This window comes from Ailuropoda melanoleuca, chromosome 1 (genome assembly GCF_002007445.2).
Source record: "Ailuropoda melanoleuca isolate Jingjing chromosome 1, ASM200744v2, whole genome shotgun sequence".
Classification (NCBI taxonomy): Eukaryota; Metazoa; Chordata; class Mammalia; order Carnivora; family Ursidae; genus Ailuropoda; species Ailuropoda melanoleuca.
In genome coordinates this window covers 123,339,833-123,362,470 of record NC_048218.1, presented here as the reverse complement: position 1 = coordinate 123,362,470, position 22,638 = coordinate 123,339,833, and the positions used below count along the sequence as shown (strand labels likewise).

The following is a 22,638-nucleotide window of genomic DNA, read 5'->3' as shown; positions in this document are numbered from 1 at the left end:
GTGAATTTGTCTTTGTCTTTTTCTCTGTGTGTTCCAAAGCCCACTGTCTTTCATGCTATGGGGAAATAGCAGGACATTTATGCTACCATTAAAGGCAACAACATTTAGAAAGACTTCTATTTGTTTCTTTTCATTCATATTTAACAGAAAAGGTGGGGCATTTCCTTTGAAGACAAGAGTCCTGGAATATATGTACATGTACATACCTTTTATATGGGAAGAAAATAGAATCTCTTGATCAACCCCTCCTTTATTCCGCTCGTGTTTGACGATACATTTGTGTTCTTTATCCAATGATGCTCCAGTCACGGTCAGCCAGCTGAATTTCATGTATGTGTCGTTAGTCTTGATTGCGTCTCCCTGCTGGGATGTCAGAATTGTTTTGTCATCCTTTTCTTGCCAATCTGTCTTGATAACATCAGGGAAAAAGTCTTCAAGAAGACAAAGATACGTTCCAGCCTTTTGGAGCTCTCTCTCAGCAATTGAAGGAAAAAAAATTGTAGGCTTGGGGGAAAGGTCTGCATCAAGGTTTCTATCTGTGGGAAAGTGCAACAGCAATTAAAACTTTATTAGAGTCACACAAACGTGGTGTGGTTTGGAACCCCTAACACAGAGAAATGAAGGAAATTTGCCATAGAATTATTGCTTATCTCAGGCCTTCCACCCACAGTGGGTTATGAGGCACTGATTGTTCTTATTTTCAATGGGAAAACAGGTACTAGAAGTCATGTAACTTGTTCAAAGTCACAACGATTACGTGGCAGAGTCTGGATTAAAATGTGAGATTTTTAAAAACAATACACACGTTTTGAATGGGAATCGACCGTAATACGTACTTGACAATCTATCAAGTTGACCTTTAAATCTTCATATATGGATTCCATGTCCACTTCTGAAGTAATGGAGGTCTCCTACTTGCTCCCTGATTTTATAAAACATCTCAATCTCACATCTGAACCATTCCAGGACTTTGAGTAGAGCAATGTTTAAAACTGCACCTCCCAATTATTTACAATGGCTTGAATTTAGAAGCAAAGGGGCAGTATTTCCAAAATTGTCTTAAAAAAATTACTATTTTCAGAAATGCTTTTATATTAACATTATCAAGTAACACACTTTTCAGAATTTTGTTTTGTTTTGGAAAATGTTCACTGAAAGCACATTTTATATTGGAATTTCATTTGTTGTTTAGATATGACTAAGAAGACACCATATTTTGACTTTCAGAGTCTCCTTTTAAAGTTGAATCTGCCCTAGAAAGCTGCTAAACAGCTTTAGAACACCGCAATATTCTATGATTTCACCTGCTGAGCAAAGCATTGAAATAGCGTACTTGATTACATATGGTTAGTGCCTATATTTTGGGTAATTATATTACAAGTTTTTTCCTTCAACATTCTTTTTAAACTTATTAACAGTGATTATTATGGCCAAAATCATTTTTATGATGCATGAAGTAGAAAGCATATTCCAAAGTAAATAAGCCTGTGCAACACATTTATATACACTCATTGGAATACTCACAAAATACATTAGAGTTAAATTGTCTGAATTATTTATATTTTATTAAGATGCAACAGTGTGAATTCTATATAAATTTACCAAATGTCAACTACATTTTCAAGTGCAAGTGTGATAATTCAAGGCTGCGTATTGGTATTGATTTAATTGTTCTCTATTTTTCTATTATTTTTCTTTTATTAAATAAATAAAGCTATTTCATATTTGAATATGAATTTCAAATTTATGACATTTCTAACTTTATTTAAAATTCTAACTGTATTTGTAAAGTTTAAACTTTTTTCTGATAGATATGAGCGTGAAGACCAGACTTGTTGATGCCTGAGCAGGACTGCTGAAGGTCACCATCTGTGAGTGACATTAAATGTCGTGGTGCCCATAGTAATGATGCAGTGGGAGCATGAAATGTGTTTGTTAAAGACCATTTCTTCTATTTTATAAAATGGATGTGGAAGGCAAGGCCCACTCTTTCACTTCACATTCCTCCTAAAGGACTCACGCATTGAAGTTCTTTTCTAGTTTTGTGGTGGAAAGACACAACATATTTGAAAATGTGGTGTGCTCCATTTTCTTAGTTAATAAAAAGTATGGGCTCCACTACATTTCCTTCTACTTTTGAACATAAAATTTTACCCTGTGTTTCTTGCTAGATAATCACAGGCTTTTTTCTTCTGCTTTCCTCGGTGCTTTTGATCTTCTGTTTTGATTTCATGGCCTAACTGTAGCTGTGTATTTTATTTAAGCTCTTCTCAAAGAGATTTTGGAACTAGGCAGTATAAATAAATGAGAAATAGGTCGTGCATTAGAACTTGTTTCTTTTTCTGTCCCAGAGCTTGACAGTTTGGTAAGGTCTACCTCAAAGATGACATGAAAAATGGGAGCTGTTTACAAATCCTGCTCTGAAATGCAGACACAAAACAATAGAATGCAAACACACTGAAATGCCAGAGCATAAGGTGAAGCTTTTGTTCCCAATATTATCCCTCACGAAACAGGGGTTGCCTTATGTTTCAGCCTCTCATATTAAAAGAGGCTCTTCTTTTTTTAAAAATTTTTTATTATGTTATGTGAGTCACCATACAGTACATCCTTAGTTTTTGATGTAGTGTCCCATGATTCATTGTTTGCGTATAACACCCAGTGCTCCATGCAATACGTGCCCTCCTTACTACCCATCACCAGTCTATCCCATTCCCCCACCCCGCTCCCCTCTGAAGCCCTCAGTTTGTCAGCCTCTCATATTAAAAGAAGCTCTTCTAATGCTCTACTTTGATCAGACAATACTACTTGGATGAGATATCAACCTGAAATACACTCGATGCTAGTTGTAGAGGTGGAGCTGGTAAAAGAGAATAAAGAAGTGTAATATGGATTTGGTAAATATTACCCGGAACGAAAGTCTCTACATGTTATGTTTACATTGCAAAATATAGAATACCAGAGTGAATTAAAAAATGCTTTTTAAACAATTTTGTAATTGGGTCATTTTCTCTTTAGATAAACTATCCAGTGGCATCATCATCAGGAGATCCCAAAACAGACACCCAGACCCTGAGACGACTCAGAAATTTGCTCTTAAGTGGATGTTTTAGACGCATGTGAAGCGTCTGAACAGAATTTTTAAATTTAATTTTAAACATTTTAACAGACTTTTTAACAGAGTTTGAGAGCAAAAAAAAGCAGTATTTCTCAACTGATATTTGTATTGATATAATTTTTAACTGTGTAAGTATAATTTAAGATATTAATTTTACAAGTGAATATTTGACTTTTATCCATATTACTATAAATTTATATATTCAAGTTGCAAAATCTCCTCCCTTTTTCCTTTACATCTGGATATTTCTACTGAAACATGAGAGACAACCTTATATTCAGGCTAATAATACTTGAGAAAATGCTCATTATATTCTAATCATTTTTATAAGCAAGTGATAATGAGTCTTAGAAATTGAAGTATTTCACAAATTAGACCATTGGTTCTGAACTGATCTGAGGACTAGACGGTAATTATTAATATATTTTTCTGCACTCTTGATTTCATAAAGATATCCAGTGGGTGGTCATTTGAATTCTGGAGAATAGATATTCTTTATCACTGACCATGTCCCAATTTTTATGATAATTATTTCCATATGTAATTTCATATACTCCTAGTACCATTTACTTGAGATTGCTGTTACATTGAGAATATGAATGGATGGAAATCCAAAATGTTAACAGTAACAAATGCCATATAAAATTTTAATTTTTTCTTTTTTAATTTTTTCCATAAGCATATATCATTTTTTTATAATTTTAAGACAACAATAACAAGTGAATCAAAATTTATTTGCTAACAGATGACTATACAGAAAATGATCGATCCAGTTCACAGTCCATATTTTTTTTCTGCACCACACTCTCCTAAAAAACATTTTTTTCAGGAACTCATGAATTATATGTGTGTCACCATTATTAAACTGATCCCTAGAATTTACATTGATTATGCAGTCAGTTGGAAATAAAAGGGGACCAGAAACTGGCTTTTCAGCTTATGAATTCATTTGTGCCTATGATCACAATCACTAAGGAAAACTAAATCTATCATTTCTTTCATTTTTTCAGTGTTTTATCACCTTTGTGAAAATTCTTTGAAAACTTTCATTTGAGGGGCTCCTGGGTGGCTTGGTTGGTTAACCATCTGACTTCTGCTCAGGTCATGATCTTAGCGACCTGGGTCCAGCCCCGCATGGGGCTCTATGCTAAGCAGGGAGTCTACTTCTCCCTTTCCCTCTCTCTCTGTCCCTCCCCCAGACCATGCTCCCTCTTTTTCTCTCAAATAAATAAATAAAATCTTAAAATAAAATTTTTTATTTGACGAGATCTTGTATGCTAGAAACATCCCTGTGAGATGTTCTCCCTCATTCAGGCAAAATTTCATCTTTAAGGCTAATGAAGAGTGAACAAACTTACCAGACTGAATTTAGGGGAAAAATAACCCCTACCTTACAACATTCTTGAATATGTTGCATAGTTAAATATTTCAATACTTGATATTAATCATCCCCTGACCAAATGAAAGTTTAGTAATTTTTTGTTCATTCTTTTCCTCTGGTTATTTTTAGAATCAAATAAGTAAGATATAAAAACTTGTTTACAAAACTTTCAACACAGAAATCCCAAATGAGCCTAACATCTACACTTCTTAGGGACCTGCAGTTGCTTTAGCTAGTTAGCTAAAGGACTAGGACGGAGTCATCAAACTCTCCAAAGATCCTGCTGCTACTTGTGACCAAACTGGGACCAAATCCTAGAATTCTAAGCCAGCATCAGCACTTAGCCTGTGACCCCTGCATTATCTGTCTCCCCTCCCTACCTTATACTGAATAATGAAAAGTTTAATAATGAAAGTTTACCTGTAACTCTGAGCTTTGTGCCAGGACCAAACACTTTGATTCTGTTCCAGCCATACTAATCCACTGTTTGAAGAGCTTTTACAAAAAACTCCTTTGGTGCCTCTTTTAAAATTGTGCCTATATTTTTTTTTCAATATTTATGTAACATAAAAATTGACCACGGTAACATTAAACGGAGATGAACCTCAAGCAAAATCACATTAGACATGAACATAGTCAAGAATGGGTATGAACTGGGGCACCTGGGTGGCTCAGTCATTTAAGTGTCTAACTCTTGATTTCGGCTCAGGTTATGATCTCAGGGTCCTGAAATCAAGCCCTTGGGCAGGCTCCTAGCTCAATGTGGGGTCTGCTTCAGATCCTCTCTTTCTCTCTCTTCCTCTGCCCCTCCCCCTGCTCTCTCTCTCAAATAAATAATAAATAAATCTTTAAAAAATAAAGTATGGATATGGACTGAGCCCTCTCTGCCTGGTCAGCTTGGTTCTGCCTTTCCCATCTCACTCCCAAGTGTGTGAGACTATGATTTTACCTTTTCTCACCATTTTCCTGAAACTTCTAATCTCCTGCTTTAAAGGGTTTTCTTCTGATGGCACTTCTTTATTAGAGTGTAATTTACAGTTATTGTATCTTTCATTTTCAGAGAGGAACAAAAATAGAACTAATATACTTAAGTGTATAATATATGACTGTTCAATATTTTTACAGGTATTATTTTATTTCTATATATTAAGGGGTGGGTAACTGTTTGATTGCAAAGTAAGTTCTTTCCAGAATCCATTTCCCACTGATACTAGACCTGAAGAGTTTTTATAGAGTCTGAAATCTTTTTTTTATTATGTTGTTAGTCAGCATACAGTACATCATTAGATTTTGATGTAGTGTTCCATGATCCATTATTTGCATCTAACACCTAGTGCTCATTACAACAGGTGCCCTCCTTAATACCCATCACCAGGCTAATTCATTCCCCCACCCCCTTTCCCTCTTGAGACCCTCAAGATTGTTTCCTGGAGTCCATAGTCTCTCATGGTTCATCTCCCCCTCTGATTTTCCCTCCTTCAGTTTTTCCTTCCTTTCCCTAATGTCCTCCATGCTAATCTATTCCTGAAAGACTGCTCCTTTAGACTTGAAAATACCTAACATTTTCTAGGGTATTGGTTTACAATCCTGAGCTGCCTATCAGAGGACCCTGTCTGGTTTGGTCTCTCTCTGCAGCTGTCCCACCAGGAGTGCAAAGGCAGCTTTGAGTTCTGCAGCTGAGTCCTGCATGTAGGGCAACTGCTCCCGTTCTTCCGCCAGCTTCCATATTTCCAGCAAATTTGATGCCAGTACAGAAAGAAGGTTGAATTTAGCGGTGTCAGAAGGACTTGTCATTTTATAAAAGTATCCTAAGAATCACTTTGTGAGAATTTAATAAGTGCATATTCAACATTACTTACTTGATCTTGTGTGAGAAAGAGAGGCACATTTAATGCCGTGTTTAGAAGCAGAAGCATTGTTTTCCACAAGAGGAGTCATACAAATTATGACCTATTACTAATAAAGCATTCAGCTAATGTGTCTACTTAAAAGGGCAGGCAACAGAAGAGTAAGTATCAGAATATGAAAATATGGCCTAACGTTTCAAATATCACATGATGGTCTAGACCATACATTTTGGAATGGACAAATCTCTGTTGGATCCCACTCTTGGCCATAGTAACTAGCCATGTTATTTGACTTTATGCAAATAACTGAACTTCCCAAGCCTCAGTTTTCCTATCTGTGAAATGGAATAAGAACATTTTCTGTATAGGGCTGTTGAGAAATAAGATAATACACTGGAACTAGGAAACATGGTATCTGGCCCTCCATAAATCCTAGCTAATATTATCATTCCCTTTACTGGGAGGGTTTCAGGCCATTTTATCAAATTCTTCCACCAAACAAAATATATGGATTTTATAAGAAATGGCTATTACATAAATTAACAAAACAAAAGAGCTCATGAATCCAAGATGCTCTGTGTCCCTGGCATCCACAAGCCGAAAAACAGGGAGTCCGATGACCACAATCCAGAATAGTTGTCCCCTAGACTAGAACATTTTTGAGTGTTGAGACGGTGTCTTGTTCACCCTTTTATCTCTAGCATCGAGCACAGAAACTGTCTTTAATAAACGTTTGCTGAGACAATAAATGAACAAATGAAAATTTAAAGCCATGCAGACTCTTTTTATGGGTTCCAGAGCTGAAATGGTTTACTGAGCTCACAAATTCATTAAACCGGACCACCTCTCGGCAAAATCCCAAGACTAACAATTTTGACTAGTCTCACCTTCCCTCTAAGATGCTACGGTAATAAAAATAAGTGGTATTACTGATGTTCTGTAATCATTTACTGTAAGAGTTCATGTTTTGGCACTGCTCTTAAAGATGACACAAAAGCAGTCATATAAATTTTGAAAGTTGTTAGAGAAAGAAGCACTACTCATTAAGAAAGGAGCCCTATTAACGTTAGACATACTTAATCAAGTGTTTCTCACGTAAGTGACCGTCTACAAGAAAAGCATGCTGAACCAATAACTCACACCAATGGTTTGTAGACACAGTCCTAAAAATACTTTAATTTCAATCCTGAGTATATTTTAGTGTTTGTGTATTTTCTAAAAGTAATATTTCAATCTGCTTGCAAGCAGGGAAGTAAATAACATTTGCAAAGTAGTTTTGTTTCCATATATAGTGACCAGTAGCTGCAAAATTGCTGTCCATATGCTGAGGGGATCCTACGTTGTTTTTTTCTAAAAAGCATCCATCAGTTTTTCATTCACAGGGTTTAAACAAAACAAAGTTACTTACCTGGCGGAGTTACTATGAGCTTAGTTCCATGTGCAAATACCTTGATCCAGCCTGTTCTCACACTGGTTAGAACTTCTACAAAAACATCAGCCTTCTCCTGAGCTTCACGGCAAGGCCAGCAGATAGAAACCAGTTTTTCGTACTGGCATTTTGATCTTCTGGGTTCCCTTGGAAATCCTTGAATATAGGCTTCATTGCATCTGACATTTTATAAGTTTTCCTGAGATTAGTTGACCCAAATGTCTGTTTTCCGAGGAGACAATAATCACTGAAAAGTGCTGATAGGAAAACAAAAACAGTAAGAACAAAAGAAAAAAAAAAACAACAGAGATTGGAAGTAACGGTTCAACCAACTACTTATCTACATTACCAGGAAAAGTGTTCAGTGAATTAAGAGGTTTTGATTTCCAGGTGTTCAATTGTGTGAAACTGCTCAGAGATGCATCAAAGGAAAAGCCCTTCTGTTCTCACAGACATCAGACCCCCTCTGTTAGTAATTTGGGATCGTATTTCTAAAGGAGGAAACTCTTCAGTAATCTAGGATGCAAATATGCCAACAGAAATACACTTGAGAAATGTGAACAATGGTCCCCATTTTTTAATCAGCTACTTTTACAACTTGGCAACATGATTTTTTTACCACACAATGCAAAATGAGAAAATAATTTGTGTAATGAGATATTATTCCTGGAATGAAGGACTAAATTTGTAGAAATCTATCTTCCATGAAATAATAGATTCCTATTTAACCCAAAATTTGAAAACACAGTCCAAATGTTGAAAGAAGCAGCCTCTCGGAAGCTCTTCTGTGATCTTCAGAAATGCACGTGTAGCCCTGCCTCTGTGGATAACTAGCTTTGGACAAGACATTTGCCATCTCTGGGTTCCCATGTCCCATTTGCTGTGGGGGCATTGGGCTACGTATGTCCAAAGGGCCCTTCCTGTCCCCACAGCTTTTGAACCTGTGACGAAGAGCAGGAAAGGGTCTGCTGTGGTTGCTCATGTGAGAAAGGACTTGAGGGTTAGTAATGGAGAAGCTTTTCTTACAGATGCCTTCTGACTTTGTGACATTGTGAGATCCTGGCAGGCACAATATCAGGTGGCTTCATGGGATGTGAGGGCCTTATTGACTATTTTACCTTATATCAACTAAAAGACTCCATTGTTTTTCTTATCTGTGTCTAAGCCGGAATTGGGCTAGTCTTATAGGTACTATTGGTTGAGACATATAGGATTCATTTCAGGTGCTCTTCTTCTGTTAGTTGGTACCAGTGGACAGTGACCTTCTCAAAGGAAACCCCAGACAGCTTGCCATGTATGTGAACTGTTCTGTCTGGTGTTCAGGTAAAGGAGAGTTGATACTGAGAGATTCTCATTTTGGTGTCTCCATTTGAAAAACAAAGGAGTAAGACCGGAGGTGCCTGAACAAGTTGACAGGGGACATAAACACACTGAAAAGACAAGAAAGGTGTATAGTCACCTACACACCCAAGCCAAAGACACACATAAACCCATAGCGTTGCCATTGCCAGTGACTAATCAGAATGGGCTCAAAGAGGGGACATGAATCAGGACTGGGAAGGCAGTAGTAGCCCTTTTTCCTCAGAGGCAAGGATGAGGGAGGAAGGTCTGCTTTTGAACCAATGAAGGCCTTCTCAGTAAGGTCTGTCTCAGTGTTATTTTATTATGTTCCTGTTATAAAGAACTATCAGATCTTGGAAGACCTCACCTAAACCCCATGTTATGATAATTCAATGTATATTCCCCTTGGGAACAACACCCTTGCATCTTTCCTCTAGCTCTTGCTTCAAACACACCTATCCTTGAGCTCTTTTTCACTCTCAGTGAAAGTGTGGGGAGCTCTAACCCACCATGAGAATTGGAAGAAAAGTCTTATTACTATTAATAACAAATGAGATAATAATCTCACAACCTTATGCAGAAGTATGTACATTTTATAGATCAGTAGTTTGTAGAAAGTTCACAAAGTTTGGTGAACATTAAAAATTACTGTAGTTATTGCTTTAGACACTATGACATTTCTATACTGTGAATGAAGAAAAATCTCGGAGGAAAAATACCCTTTCATTTATTACCCTTGACTTTTCCTATTCACAATTCCTAGCTTTTTAGAATTAAAGCAACACTTTACTCTTGTTTAGCGGACAAGGTGAGATGTGATTTTTAACGAGTCCCTGAGTTCCTGTGTTAGCTGAGATGGCTCATGAAGTGGTTTAGATGTAATGGGAAAGGACACTGTGATGTGTTGACCCTGTGCTAGACTGTCCTGTATGGAACCTTCTTCAGTCCCCAGCAATCCAATAGGTTAACACTTAAAACTGGGAAAACAATATGACAAGGATTTAGTAAGTTTCTTTGATCATGCTGTCAGTTACGTGGCTGAGAAGGAATTTGAAATTCAGATCTGTAACACTCAAAAGTCTTGTATCTTCCATCATTCATTCATTCATTCATTCATGCAAAGTCAGCACACCATTTTGCCCATTGGATTTGGCTTCCTTCCCCGGAAACTTACCATAGATGGAGAAGTATAAACATCAGGACACTTAAAAAAGGCAGCCTAGGCCCTGGAGAGGTAAGGATAGTCGATAAAAGTGACCTGACTGAAAGAAACATCACAGATTGGGTGGTTGGGCTCCTAGCTCAGAACTTGCTGAGGACACAGATGCAGGAGAAAAGTCTGGTAGAGACAATAGCCAGGTCCCTCTGGCAGGTAGAAAGGAGCATGTATGTGTTTGCAGGGCTGTGGAGCTGTGGGAGGGCTTTTGTCAGTGGCCAGGAGCATTTCCACACAGTGTGTCCCAGCAGGGGCACTAATCCAGCCCAGCATCTGCCCCATTAACCCCGTGTGTCCTGAGTCTCACTGGCAAATCCCTCTGCTGCTTCCTGGCTTCATATCTCTCCTCACTAACACCTTGCTCACGGACCACATTTTCATTTGAGGAAATGTACAGAATGCATTTTAGAGGCTGGTCTGGCTTCTGTCGGTACCAGTGAATATACACGTTATTCCTTAAGACACTAGGTTTTATTTGGCATTCTAAAAGTGCTGTTTCCTTGCTTCCTGGTAATGGATGGCATGAGTGGTGTATTAAAATGTCTGCATTTGCATCTGAGAGAAAAACAAAAGCAACAATTAGTGAAATTTTGATATTTGCTAAGATAGTGCACACTTGTTTTCTATTAATGAAAAGCTTGGGGTCTGAGGTTTACTTTTTCTTCCTGAAGAATTCAAGGTCAAGGTGGAATTTGTCAGCTTAGTTTGAATGATCTGTGGGCTTCCTTATGCCCACAGTGGCTGACTTGATAGTCCATGCTTTCTATCAGCTTTCTTCACCGAGTGAAATGTCCCACGGGAAAGGCCCACTCACAGATCCACAGGGCGGCCACCAGGATGACCTGTGGCAGGAGCGGCATCGTGCCAGCTCTTGCCAGGAGAGGTGGTTGAACACTGGCCGGATCACAGAGCAAACCTGAGGGCTGATTTAGTGAGAGGAAGTGGTGATCTGCACACACAGCTAAAACCCATAGACTGCAGAGGAAGGGAAGGAGACATTCTCTGATATTTTCATGAAGTCTCGATTTTAAGCAGATGCGGTGAAAATGGGTCTTAAGGACATGGCCTTCACTAGTATTCCTGCCTGTTTTCCAGAGGTGGAAAATTTTAAATCCCTATCTCCCGACCCCAGCCACAATAAGTACCCACCTACTTCAGGTTGTGCTTTGATGCCCATGCTTCTGTAGATGAAAAGGTGTTACTTTGGGACATAGGGGAGATGTTTCTGGGGAACTTTTTTGTGGTCCCCTCTTTGCCTTCCCTCCAGCTGCAGTGGGATTCCACCAGCACCTTCCCCTGCAATGAAGTCACTTGTTTCTACAGTGGTGATGGGCTAGATTAGGTCTGGGTGGATTTAGCAGTAGCTGTTGTTCCCCTCCTGCAGCACCAAAGGGGAAGCATTTTCTGGATTGTCTCTGATCTTCCCTCCAAGAATTTAATGGAGTTCCTGGAAAAAACGCTTAGAAGGTGATGGGAAATACCTTATATATGGTCCCTGGTCCCTCAGGGCTCACACCCTTCCATTAGTCTATCCTCAGATCTTAATATTTCATTAGAAATTTCCACTTTAATCTTGTGACCAGGTGAATGCACATGCTCACTTCCTGTTTCTCCCTGCAAGTGCTTGTCTGCAATTTTTGATTCAATAAAGTACCCTACAACCTCAGTTCTCCAAGGGATACAAAGAATTACATTTCAGTTTGTTCTGCTTTTCTGGAAGTTATTGTACGATAACAGCCCTGCTATTTTCAGCTCTCAACGCCTCTGAACACGTGTGGGTCGTTTTTCCTAATTTTTGTTTCTTTGTTTGTTTTTCTTTATTTTTTTTTAAAGGTTTAATTTATTTATTTGAGAGAGGGAGTGAGCAAGAGAGAGAGAGAGCACAAGCACGGGGGAGGGCAGCAAGGAGAGGCAGAGGGACAAGCAGACTCCCCACTGAGCAGGGGCCTGACTCAAGGCTCAGTCCCAGGCTCTGAGATCATGACCTGAGCCAAAGGCAGACACTTAACCAACTGAGCCACCCAGGCACCCCTGCTTGTTTTTCTTTAATGTAAATTGTTATTTATCTTAATGTATTGCTGTCAAAAGAAGAGAAGTAAATTTCAGTTGAGTTCTGCCCAAATTCCCATTATACCTCTCTGTAATTTTTTTTAACTGGGTTTCATTTGTTAATATTGAGCCTTGAGACTTCTCTCTATATGGTGGACCTCAGTCTTTTCTCTGATATGTATTTGAACGATATTTTCTTTTAATCTGTGGCTTTTTAATTTTATTTGACTTGATTTGATTTATGTAATTCACTTTTTCTTTTCCTTCCATTTTCAGTGATGAGAAGAACAGAAATGTTAATTTCGAGGAAGTGCAAATCATCAAACATTTCTTTTATGATTCTTACTTTTTGTGTCCTATATGAGAAATCTTTGGCTAACCCAAGGTCACAAAGATTTTTGTGACATATTTTCACAACACATCTAGAAGTGTTATTGTTTTAGTGTTTTGTCTTGAATCTGTTTTTAGTTAATTTGTGTATGTGATGTTTGGATGGATTGTGGTTTATTATTTTTTTACATAGATGAACAGTTGTTTCGTAACCAGTTGTAGAAAAGCCTATCCTTTGTCCATTGGATTTCCCTGACATCTTTGTTAGAAAGTAGTTAACCACTGGGGCACCTGGGTGGCACAGCGGTTAAGCGTCTGCCTTCGGCTCAGGGTGTGATCCCGGCGTTATGGGATCGAGCCCCACGTCAGGCTCCTCTGCTATGAGCCTGCTTCTTCCTCTCCCTCTCCCCCTGCTTGTGTTCCCTCTCTCGCTGGCTGTCTCTATCTCTGTCGAATAAATAATAAAATCTTAAAAAAAAAAAAAAGAAAGTAGTTAACCACTTATGTGTTACCCTATTTCTGGATTCTGTTCCTCTTACCTATGTATCTATGCTTTCACCAATCCCCCACTCTCTTGACTATTGTAACTTCATAATAAGTGCTTAAATTCTTTTCAAAACTATTTCACAATGCTATGTTCTTTATCTTCCCATATAAACTTTGCAACTGGTTTATTGATTTGTATGAAAACTTCTCCGGGGATTTTGGTAGGGATTACTTTGAATGTCTTTATCAGTATTGAATCTTCCAATCTATGAATATGGTATATCTCTAGATTTATTTACTTCTTCCTTGACTTCTGTCATTAATGTTCTTTGTAGCATATAAATCCTACCCATTTTTGGTTAACTTTCACCTCTACATATTATGGAGTTTTTTTGATATTGATAGTGTTGCTATTGTAAATGATACTGTTTTTTAAATTTCACCTTCCAATTGTGAATTGCCAGTATATAAATTACCATCAATTTTACATCTCACATTCAATTTAACAGTGTATACTCCTCCATTAGGTGCATGTGCCATCACTTATTCACTCAAACTTGCTATATTTGGATATTTATGTCATTTCCAACATTTTTCAGTTACCAGTGAATACTTTTGTGCATATATATACATACGTATATATTCATAGTGTTGAAACTGTGCCTTCAGAGTAAATTTCTACAAGTGTTTTGCTAGGTTGAAAGGTAAATGCATATGATCTTTTGTTAGATATTTCCAAACTCCCCCATGAAAGGGTTCTATTTTGCATCCTTACCAGCAATGTGTAAGCGTTCCTCCCACAGCTTCCCCAACAGAGTGTATTATTTTTGTTCAGTCTCATGAATGAGAAATGGTATCTCAATGTAGTTTTAATTTCATTTGTCTTATTAAAGGTGAAGTTGAGCGTCTATTTATGATCCATTTTTAATTTCTCTTCACTAACTGGCTTTTCTTGACTTTTGTCATTTTCCTATAGGATGTTTTAAATGATCTACTTCCATTTAAAAATGTATTTTTATTTTGAGGACAGTTGATCATTATGTGCTATACAACTTGCAAGTGTTTCCTCATGGATTGTTGTTTGCCTTCTGATTTAATTTATGCTGCTTTTTTTTTTAATTTAATTTTATTATATTGTGTTAATCACCATACAGTACATCACCAGATTCCGATGTAAAGTTTGATGCTTCATTAGTTGCGGTATAACACCCAGTGCACCATGCAATACGTGCCCTCCCTACTACCCATCACCAGGCTATCCCCTTCCCCCACCCCCTCCCCTCTGAAGTCCTCAGTTTGCCTCTCACAGTCCATAGTCTCTCATGTTTCATTCCCCCCTCTGATTACCCCCCTTTTCTTTATCCCTTTCTTCCCCTACCGATCCTCCTAGTTCTTATGTTCCATAGATGAGAGAAATCATATGATAATTGTCTTTCTCTGCTTGACTTATTTCACTTAGCATTATCTCCTCCAGTGCCGTCCATGTTGCAGCAAATGTTGAGAATTCGTTCTTTCTGATAGCTGAGTAATATTCCATTGTATATATGGACCACAGCTTCTTAATCCAGTCATCTGTTGAAGGGCATCTCGGCTCCTTCCATGATTTGGCTATTGTGGACAATGCAGCTATGAACATTGGGGTGCATATGGCCCTTCTCTTTACTACGTCTGTATCTTTGGGGTAAACACCCAGTAGTGCAATGGCTGGGTCATAGGGTAGTTCAATTTTTAACTTTTTAAGGGACCTCCACACTGTTTTCCAGAGTGGCTGTACCAACTTGCATTCCCACCAACAATGTAGGAGGGATCCCCTTTCTCCACATCCTCTCCAACAATTGTTGTTTCTTGCCTTGTCTATCTTTGCCATTCTAACTGGCGTAAGGTGGTATCTCAGTGTGGTTTTGATTTGAATTTCCCTGATGGCTAATGATTTTGAACATTTTTTCATGTGTCTGTTAGCCATTTGTATGTCTTCATTGGAAAAGTGTCTGTTCATATCTTCTGCCCATTTTATGATTTGTTTATTTGTTTCTCGTGTATTGAGTTTGAGAAGTTCTTTGTAGATCTTGGATACCAGTCCTTTATCTGTGGTGTCCTTTGCAAATATATTCTCCCATTCCGTGGGCTGTCTCTTAGTTTTTTTGACTGTTTCCTTGGCTGTGCAGAAGCTCTTTATCCTGATAAAGTCCCATAAGTTCATTTTATCTTTTATTTCTCTTGCCTTTGGAGATGTGTCGTGAAAAAGGTTGCTCTGGCCGATGTCATAGAAGTTGTTGCCTATGTTCTCCTCTAGAATTTTGATGGATTCCTGTCTCACATTGAGGTCTTTCATCCATTTGGAGTTTATTTTTGTGTATGGTGTGAGAGAGTGGTCAAGTTTCATTCTTTTGCATGTAGCTGTCCAATTTTCCCAGCACCATTTATTGAAGAGACTGTCTTTTTTCCACCGGATGTTTTTTCCTGCTTTATCAAAGATTAGTTGCCCAAAGAGCCGAGGGTCCATTTCTGGGTTCTCTATTCTGTTCCATTGGTCGATGTGTCTGTTTTTGTGCCAGTACCATGCTGTCTTTGTGATCACAGCTTTGTAGTACAGCTCGAAATCCGGCATTGTGATGCCCCCAGCTTTGTTTTTCCTTTTCAACAGTTCCTTGGAGATTCGGGGCCTTTTCTGGTTCCATACAAATTTAAGGACTATTTGTTCCAGTTCTTTGAAAAATGTCCTCGGTATTTTGATCGGGATAGCATTGAAAGTGTAGATTGCTCTGGGTAGTATGGACATTTTAACTATGTTAATTCTTCCAATCCATGAGCATGGAATATTTTTCCATCTTTTTATGTCTTCCTCAATATCTTTCAAAAGTGATCTATAGTTTCTAGCATATAGGTCCTTTACGTCTCTGGTTAAGTTAATTCCAAGGTAACGCATGGTTTTTGGTGTTATTGTAAATGGGATGGATTCCCTAATTTCTCTTTCTTCAGTCTCGTTATTCGTGTATAGAAATGCAACTGATTTCTGGGCATTGATTTTGTATCCTGCCACCTTACTGAATTGTTCTATAACTTCTAATAGTTTGGGAGTGGATTCCTTTGGGTTTTCCATATAGAGTATCATGTCATCTGCAAAGAGAGACAGTTTGACTTCTTCTTTGCCGATTTGGATACCTTTGATCCCTTTTTGTCTTCTGATTGCTGTTGCAAGGACTTCTAGTACTATGTTGAATAATAGTGGCGAGAGTGGGCATCCTTGTCGTGTTCCTGATCTTAAGGGAAAGGCTTCCAGCTTTTCCCCATTGAGAATAATGCTTGCAGTAGGCTTTTCATAGATGGCTTTTATGAGATTGAGAAATGTACCCTCTATTCCTACACTCTGAAGGGTTTTAATCAGGAAAGGATGCTGTATTTTGTCAAATGCTTTTTCTGCATCAATTGAGAGGATCATATGGTTCTTGAGTCTTTTCTTGTTGATATGATGTATCACATTGATTGATTTGCGAGTGTTGAACCATGCTTGCATCCCAGGTATGAATCCCACTTGGTCATGATGGATAATCCTTTTAATGTACTGTTGGATTCTATTAGCAAGGATCTTGTTGAGGATTTTGGCATCCATATTCATTAGAGAAATCGGTCTGTAATTCTCCTTTTTGAGGGGGTCTTTGCCTGGTTTGGGGATCAAGGTAATATTAGCCTCATAGAATGAGTTTGGTAGCTTTCCTTCTGTTTCTATTTTTTGAAATAGCTTTAGGAGAATAGGTATTATTTCTTCTTTGAATGTTTGGTAGAATTCCCCAGGAAAACCGTCTGGGCCTGGAGTTTTATTATTTGGAAGGTTGTTTATCACTGACTCAATTTCTTCATAGTTAATTGGCCTATTTAAGAAATCTATTTCTTCCTGTTTCAGTCTTGGTAGTTTATAGGTTTCCAGGAAGGCCTCCATCTCTTCCAGATTGTTTAGTTTTTTGGCATATAGCTGTTGATAAAAGTTTCTAATAATCCTTGCAATTTCAATGGTGCTGGTCGTGACCTCTCCCTTTTCAGTCATAATTTTAATAATCTCAGTCCTTTCTCTTTGTTTTTGGACAAGTTTTGCCAGTGGTCTATCAATTTTATGGATTCTCTCAAAGAACCAGCTTCTAGTCCTGTTGATCTGCTCTACTGTGGTTCTGGTCTCTAATTCATTGATTTCTGCTCTAATCTTGGTCAACTCCTTCCTTGTCAGTGGGTTAGGCCTGTCCCTCTGTTGCTGTTCCAGTTTCTTGAGGTGAGAATATAGAAACTGCATTTTAGATTTTTCTATTCTTTTGAGTGAGGCTTGGATGGCTATGTATTTCCCCCTTAGGACTGCCTTTGCAGTATCCCATAGGTTTTGGACCGTTGTGTATTCATTCTCGTTGGTCTCCATAAATTGTTTAATTTGTTTTTTGATTTCCTGGTTTATCGAGTCATTCTTGAGCAGGATGGTTCTTAGCCTCCAAGTGTTTGAGTTTCTTCCAGGTTTTTCCTTGTGGTTGAGTTCCAATTTCAGAGCGTTGTGGTCTGAGAATATGCAGGGGATAATTTCAATCTTTTGGTATTGGCTGAGACCTGTTTTGTGTCCCAGAGCATGATCTATTCTTGAGAATGTTCCATGGGCATTTGAATAGAATGAGTATTCTTTGGTTCTGGGGTGTAGTGTTCTATATATATCTATGAGGTCCAACTCGTCGAGTATGGCATTCAAAGCCTTTGATTCTTTGCTTAGTTTTTGCCAGGGTGTTCTGTCTATTTCTGATAGTGGGGTGTTGAGGTCCCCTACTATTACTGTGTTCTTATCTATATGTCTCTTTATTTTGGTTAAGAGTTGGCTTGTGTATCTTGCTGCTCCCCTGTTGGGGGCATATATATTAATAATTGTCATATCCACTTGTTGAATACTTCCTTTAAGAATAATATAGTGCCCTTCTGTATCTCTCTCTATGGCCTCTAGTTTAAAATCCAGTCTATCTGATATGAGAATTGCTACTCCAGCTTTCTTTTGAGGTCCATTTGCGTGGAAGATGGTACTCCATCCCCTTACTCTAAGTCTGAATGCATCTTTGGGTTCAAAATGAGTCTCTTGTAGACAGCAAATGGATGGGTCATGTCTTTTTATCCAATCTGCAACCCTGTGGCGTTTTATGGGAGAGTTTAAGCCATTTAGATTGATAGAGATTATTGACAGATATGATTTTAATGATGCCATTTCTCTTTAAAGTCTTTGTATCGGTTGTGACTTGCTGCTCTGTATCACTCTTGGGGCCTTTTTACCTTTATAGAGCCCCCCTTAATATCTCCTGTAGGGCTGGTTTCGTGGTTACGAAATTGGTTAATGATTGGCGATTTTGGAACGTCTTTATTTCTCCATCAATTCTGAATGACAGCTTTGCTGGATAAAGGATCCTTGGCTGCATGTTTTTCTCTGAAAGAGCTTTAAAAATGCCCCCCCAAGCCTTTCTCTCATTCCAGGTCTCTGTAGACAGGTCTGACGTAATCCTGATACCTTTGCCTTGGTACGTGAGAAATTTCTTTGCCCTGGCCGCTTTCAATACTGTATCCTTGGATCTAATATTTGCGAATTGCACTATGACATGCCGTGGCGTAGGTTTGTCCTGGTTGAGCTTGGATGGGGTCCTCTCTGCCTCTTGGACACGAATGCTTGTTTCCCTTGCTAGATTAGGGAAGTTTTCAGCTACAATTTGTTCAAATATCTCTTCTAGACCTCTGTTTTTCTCCACCCCTTCAGGGATGCCGATGATTCTGACATTGGATCGTTTCATAGAGTCAGTAATCTCCCGTAATCTACATTCGTGGGCGTGGATTTTTTTAAGACCAGCTTCTATTTTCGTTTTTTCTTCTACTAACCCATCCTCCAATTCGCTAACGCGTTCCTCTGCCTCGGTGACCCTGGCCGTCAGAGCCTCTAGTTTTGACTGCATTTGGCTCATAGAATTTTTAATTTCTGTCAGATTCGCTCTCATTTCTGCCCTTAGGGATTCTATATTCTCAGCAACGCTTTCTCTGATGCTTTTTTCAAGTTTACTCATCATCTTGACCATTGTTGCTCTGAATTCCATTTCTGATAATTGGGATACATCCATATGTATTAATTCTGTGGCCGAGGCCAATTCTGTGGCAGAGGCCACAGACTCATTATCTTTTCTTTGCTGGGGGGGACTTCTCCTTCTCGTCATTCTGATGAAGAGAGATTGCAGGGTTGTCCAGAGCCCAAGTGTTGACTGGGACCCAGGCCGTGCGCCCTTGTTTTATAGAGATCTTAGGGATGTGGGCTTCTTCCTTAAAGAGTTTATTTATTTATTTGAGAGAGAGAGAGACAGTCAGCAAGAAAGGGAACCCAAGCAGAGGAGTGGGAGAGGAAGAAGCAGGTTCCCGGTGGAGAAGCCCGATGAAGGACTCCTTACGGAGCGTTGTGATCACACCCTAATCCGAAGACAGGTGCTTGGTGACTGCGCCACTCAGGCGCTCCGGGTTGTGGGCTTCTTGATTTTTCAGCCTGCCTTCTGGGGGAGGGGCCTGCCTGCAGGTACTCAGAAAACCCTGTTTGGGTAGAGTCTCTGTGTCCCTTGCGAGGGGGGATGGGGATGGGCACCCTGTGAGCCGGTATTTCCGGGCTTTTGTTCTCTGGCGGCTTTCCCTGGCGGTTTGCTATGCCTCTTCTGAGAGAGCAGCAGCGGCTGAAATTCAGCCTCTGTCTCAGAACAGAGGGATCGCGGATCGTTCTCCACTGATGTTCTGGCCACTTTAACTCTGTTTCTGTTGGTGCTGCTCAACCCTGCAGCATCCCGGGCTGTGCGCCCCACACCCGGCGTCCCAGCCCTCACTTCCAGGGCCGGCACGTCTCTGTCCTTTGTGTTTCCAACCCCGCCCGCCGCCAGCCGCCCCGCGCGGGCTCCCGGAGCTCCCCGTCTCAGTCTGGTGTCTCACGGGTGCTGACCGCGAGTCCGCCTGCTCCCCCGTGCAGGTGGCCCTCCAGCCGCCAGCCGCCCCGCGGACGCTCCCGGAGCTCCCGGTCTCAGCCTCGATCCAGTGAGCACACCGGAGCTCCGGAGCTCCGTGAGATGCTTGGTGGTGCACGCTCCCGGCTCACGGACTCAGTCTGCCGTTTCCAGAGTGCGGGTCCGCGGTCCGCCCGCTCCCCGGTGCAGGTGGCCCGCCAGCCGCCCTGCGCGCGCGCTCCTGGAGCTCGCGTTCTAAGTCTGTTGTCTCGCGGGTGCCGTCCGCGAGTCCGCCTGCTCCCCCGTGCAGGTGGCCCGCCAACCGCCAGCCGTCCCGCGTGCGCTCCCGGAGCTCCCTTCTCAGCCTGCTGTCTCAAGCGTGCGGGTCCGCGGTCTGTCCGCTCCCCCTTGCAGGTGGCTACCGCTTCCCGGCGCCCTGACACGGCGGCTCCCTCCCCCTTCTGTTTAGCTTCCGATATCTGTGCGCGGTTTCACGGCTCCCCGCTTCGTACCTCGATACTCAGCGCTGGAGATGTTCATTTGTAGAGATCCAGATGTATCTTCCTGCGTCTCAGGCTGATTCCGTGGATGTTCCTGCTGATCTGGTACCTATCCAGCTCAACTCAGGGGACCGGCTGAAAAAGGTGTCCCCTACTCCTCCGCCATCTTAACCTCCTCCTATGCTGCTTTTTGCCATGTGAGCTTTGTTTTCATTTTCATGGAGTAAAATTTATCAACATATTTTCTTATTGTATCTTTAACTATAGTCGCATTGCTTTACTCTTTTTTGCACAGAAGGGGCTGCCAACATTTTTCTGTACAGAGTCAGATAACAAATATTTTACTTAGGCCGTTTGGCCCTAAGGTGTCTCCTGTGATTTGTCACCTCTGCCACTGCAGCCCCAGAGCAGCCATAGACAGTTAGGAAATGCATAGGCGTGGCTGTGTGCCAGGACGGTCAGCAGCAGGTGTCCTACTAGAAATGTCCGAAAGGAAAAGTTTTCTATTTCCCCTTATTCTGTTATTTAAAATAAAAAAGTAAAGAAAATAATCGGTTATGGGTTTTGTTCTATATTTTGCTAATATATGGTCAAATATGCCATAATAACCCATCTAAGCAATGTGAGGCCTCAATATCGTGAGCATTAGGGCTGCTCCAAGCACATGTAAGAACTTCATATGTATTCTTTATGTTACTGCTCTCAACAGATCCTCCAGGAAAACATATATATATTTTCCATTTACAAATGAGGAAAATGAATCAAAGACATGTTGAGAAATTTATTCAGAGTAATACAGTTAATATGGGGAGAGTGGATGTGTAACAAAGGGTCATTGATCCCTGAATGTGGAATGGGGTGCCCCTAATACCTCTAGGATACAGGGTTTATACCTTGGTCTCTCCTGTGCTCCCAAATAGCTGATTGTTTACTTCAGAAATTAATGGTCAGATTCCTTCAGGATGGCCTCAGACACTAATGAAAGACATTGACTTTTTACATGTGACCAATCATTGCACTTCTGAAGAACTGTAATGCTCATGAATAAAATCAGAAAGTAGTAAAAACAGGAAATATTGATGTAAAATATATCCCCCTTCCTGTCTTCATTCTGAATCATTTCAAGTACTACAAATCTCTTTCTCTACAGTGAATTAACAAACGAATTTTTCTCTGAACCATCCACCCCGTATTTTCGTTCTCAGACAATTGAATTTCATGGGAAATAGCATCGAGTACTTATATGTGTACCATCGAGGCTGATATCACGCGAGGCTCACTGTGTGAGCAGAATCTAAGATGTCTGCCTGCAGAGTTCAGGAAATACCGCAGAGGGAGCGGCTCAGGCTGCCACCCAGCTGCGCAGCCTCCGTGGTCGCCCGTATGGAGCAGGATGTGGGTGGGTCAGACCTGAGGACGGTTCTTGTGCAGCTCCTCTTGGCAACGCTGATGCCGTGGGTCCCAATCCCAGCAGGCACAGTAGTACACGGCCTCGTCTTGTTTCTCTAAGAAATTTATATTCAAGGTTGAAGTGGAAGTAAGAGCATTTTTACTTGCTTCAAGTTTGTTTTTCTTCCCACCTAAAGAAACTTGACCAGAGCTTGCCTGGATATATGTTAGATGTTCTATCTCCTGATCTGGCTTCTGCCGGTACCAGTGTATCTTTGCATTGTTAAAGTCCGAAATGAACACCTTGCATGATATGTGGGCACTCTTATCTCTTGCTCTGGAAATTGATATTTCCGGTTGCTCCAATTTCACCTGGCCAAGGCCAACTGCAAGCAAAGAAGAGAAATTCCCATGAACAAATGATATGGAAAAAGGCAACAATAAAGAAGTTCTTGAGTGTCTCCTGCAGNTAAAGGCAACAATAAAGAAGTTCTTGAGTGTCTCCTGCAAACTGGAGTGACTGGGGGACAACTCACAGGCCCAGAGGCAGGAGAAGATGACTGCTTCCAGAAGTGGCATCC

At 40.2% G+C, this 22,638-nt stretch overlaps 1 gene segment (V, D, J or C); it reads right to left on the bottom strand.

Annotated features, from left to right (window-relative positions):
* Positions 1-22,636, bottom strand: part of LOC105240638 — a 57,080-nt gene extending 34,444 nt beyond the window's left edge. Inside the window, 2 exon segments of the C gene segment in view lie at positions 22,126-22,443; positions 22,594-22,636. Coding sequence covers positions 22,126-22,443; positions 22,594-22,636 — 361 coding nt within the window.
* Positions 22,637-22,638: the final 2 nt, after the last annotated feature.